This window comes from Procambarus clarkii, chromosome 87 (genome assembly GCF_040958095.1).
Source record: "Procambarus clarkii isolate CNS0578487 chromosome 87, FALCON_Pclarkii_2.0, whole genome shotgun sequence".
Classification (NCBI taxonomy): Eukaryota; Metazoa; Arthropoda; class Malacostraca; order Decapoda; family Cambaridae; genus Procambarus; species Procambarus clarkii.
Window position 1 is genome coordinate 10401432 of NC_091236.1, and position 1625 is coordinate 10403056.

Below are 1625 nucleotides of genomic sequence, written 5' to 3' on the forward strand. Positions count from 1 at the left end.
ATATATATATATATATATATATATATATATATATGGGGACAGGAAGCCTGTACGTGGTTCATAGATGCAACCCACAACAGTTGCCTAACTCCCAGGTTAGTTATTAACAATTTACCTCTAAGTTAAATCAAATGTAGTTGGGTTACATTTTTACTACTGGGAGAACTGGTGCATTAGATGAAAGATAACGAGGCGAACCTTTCTTACCCGCCCGGGGATTGAACCCGGGTCCCGCGGTTGTGGACTTTGAACATAGGCAGCAGTTCCTTAGTAGTTATTGATGGCTTTGTATGCCACCTTTGTCACACACTTCAGCAAGAGCTATGTAGAGACACGTATAAGGAAAAGCTATGAATGCGCACGACAGGCTGCAACCAGACCTTCAACCAGCCCTCAACGAGCCCTCAACCAACCCTCAACCAGCCCTCAACCAGCCCTCAACCAGCCCTCAACCAGCCCTCAACCAGGCCTCAACCAGCCCTCAACCAGGCCTCAACCAGCCCTCAACCAGGCCTCAACCAACCCTCAACCAGCCCTCAACCAGACCATCAACCAGCCCTCAACCAACCCTCAACCAGCCCTCAACCAGCCCTCAACCAACCCTCAACCAGCCCTCAACCAACCCTCAACCAGCCCTCAACCAGCCCTCAACCAGGCCTCAACCAGCCCTCAACCAGCCCTCAACCAACCCTCAACCAGGCCTCAACCAGCCCTCAACCAACCCTCAACCAGCCCTCAACCAAGCCTCAACCAGCCCTCAACCAGCCCTCAACCAGCCCTCAACCAACCCTCAACCAACCCTCAACCAGCCCTCAAACGTCAGACTATGCAATACAAAATTTATACCGTTAAATCGTAAATAAACTTAGGTTCCAGTAATGTTTTTAATGTCAAACCCGTATATATATTGTCTGGCTGTGTTAGGCTCGATTAGCTTAGGTAAGGATAGGTTACGTTAGGTAAGGATAGGATTGTCAGGTTAGGTCGCCTGGGAGTGTGTGTGTGTGTTGGTTAGGTAAGGATAGGATTGTCAGGTTAGGTCGCCTGGGAGTGTGTGTGTGTGTTGGTTAGGTAAGGATAGGTTGGTTAGGTTAGGTTAGGTTAGGTTAGGTTAGGTATGGAATTTTAAATCCGACGATGGCTGCCTTGTGTACGACAAGACTCGTGTCTCTTAAAGCTTATGACTGCGTCTATATACATCAATATTAACCTTTTAAGTCCTCGCATTTCTCGATGATAAATAGTATTTCGAAATGTGCAACACACTATTGTCGCACTTAAGACGAGCGTCATCAGAGGGCAACACTGGCATTACCCAGACACATGGGCTGGACGGAACACCTCCCTTCATGCTGGTCGGCGTTCAATCCCCGATCGTCCACAAGTGGTTGGGCACCATTCCTTGCCCTCTTCCGTATAATCCCAAATCCTTAATCTGATCCCTTCCAAGTGTTATCAAGTCGTAATGGCATGGCACTTTTCCTTGATAATTAAATAAATTAATTCCTATAAGTTTTGTTTGAATTGAGTGGTTGAACCAGGTAGTTTGATAGGTTAGATTTATACTTTTTTCAGATGTAATTATGCCCCCTAAGAATCTCAGTAGCATATAAAGTACACAGCCC

General features: G+C 46.6%; 1 protein-coding gene across 1 annotated transcript; it reads left to right on the forward strand.

Moving 5' to 3' along the window:
• The first annotated feature begins 350 nt into the window (after positions 1-350).
• Positions 351-863, forward strand: LOC138358896 (probable serine/threonine-protein kinase samkC). Its single transcript, XM_069317252.1, has one exon. It carries the CDS (start codon positions 351-353, stop codon positions 861-863), a length of 513 nt encoding a protein of 170 aa, XP_069173353.1.
• Positions 864-1625: the final 762 nt, after the last annotated feature.

What these genes read in the sequence shown, in the direction of transcription:
- LOC138358896 (XM_069317252.1), top strand. Translation starts at nt 351, where the DNA reads ATGAATGCGCACGACAGGCTGCAACCAGACCTTCAACCAGCCCTCAAC.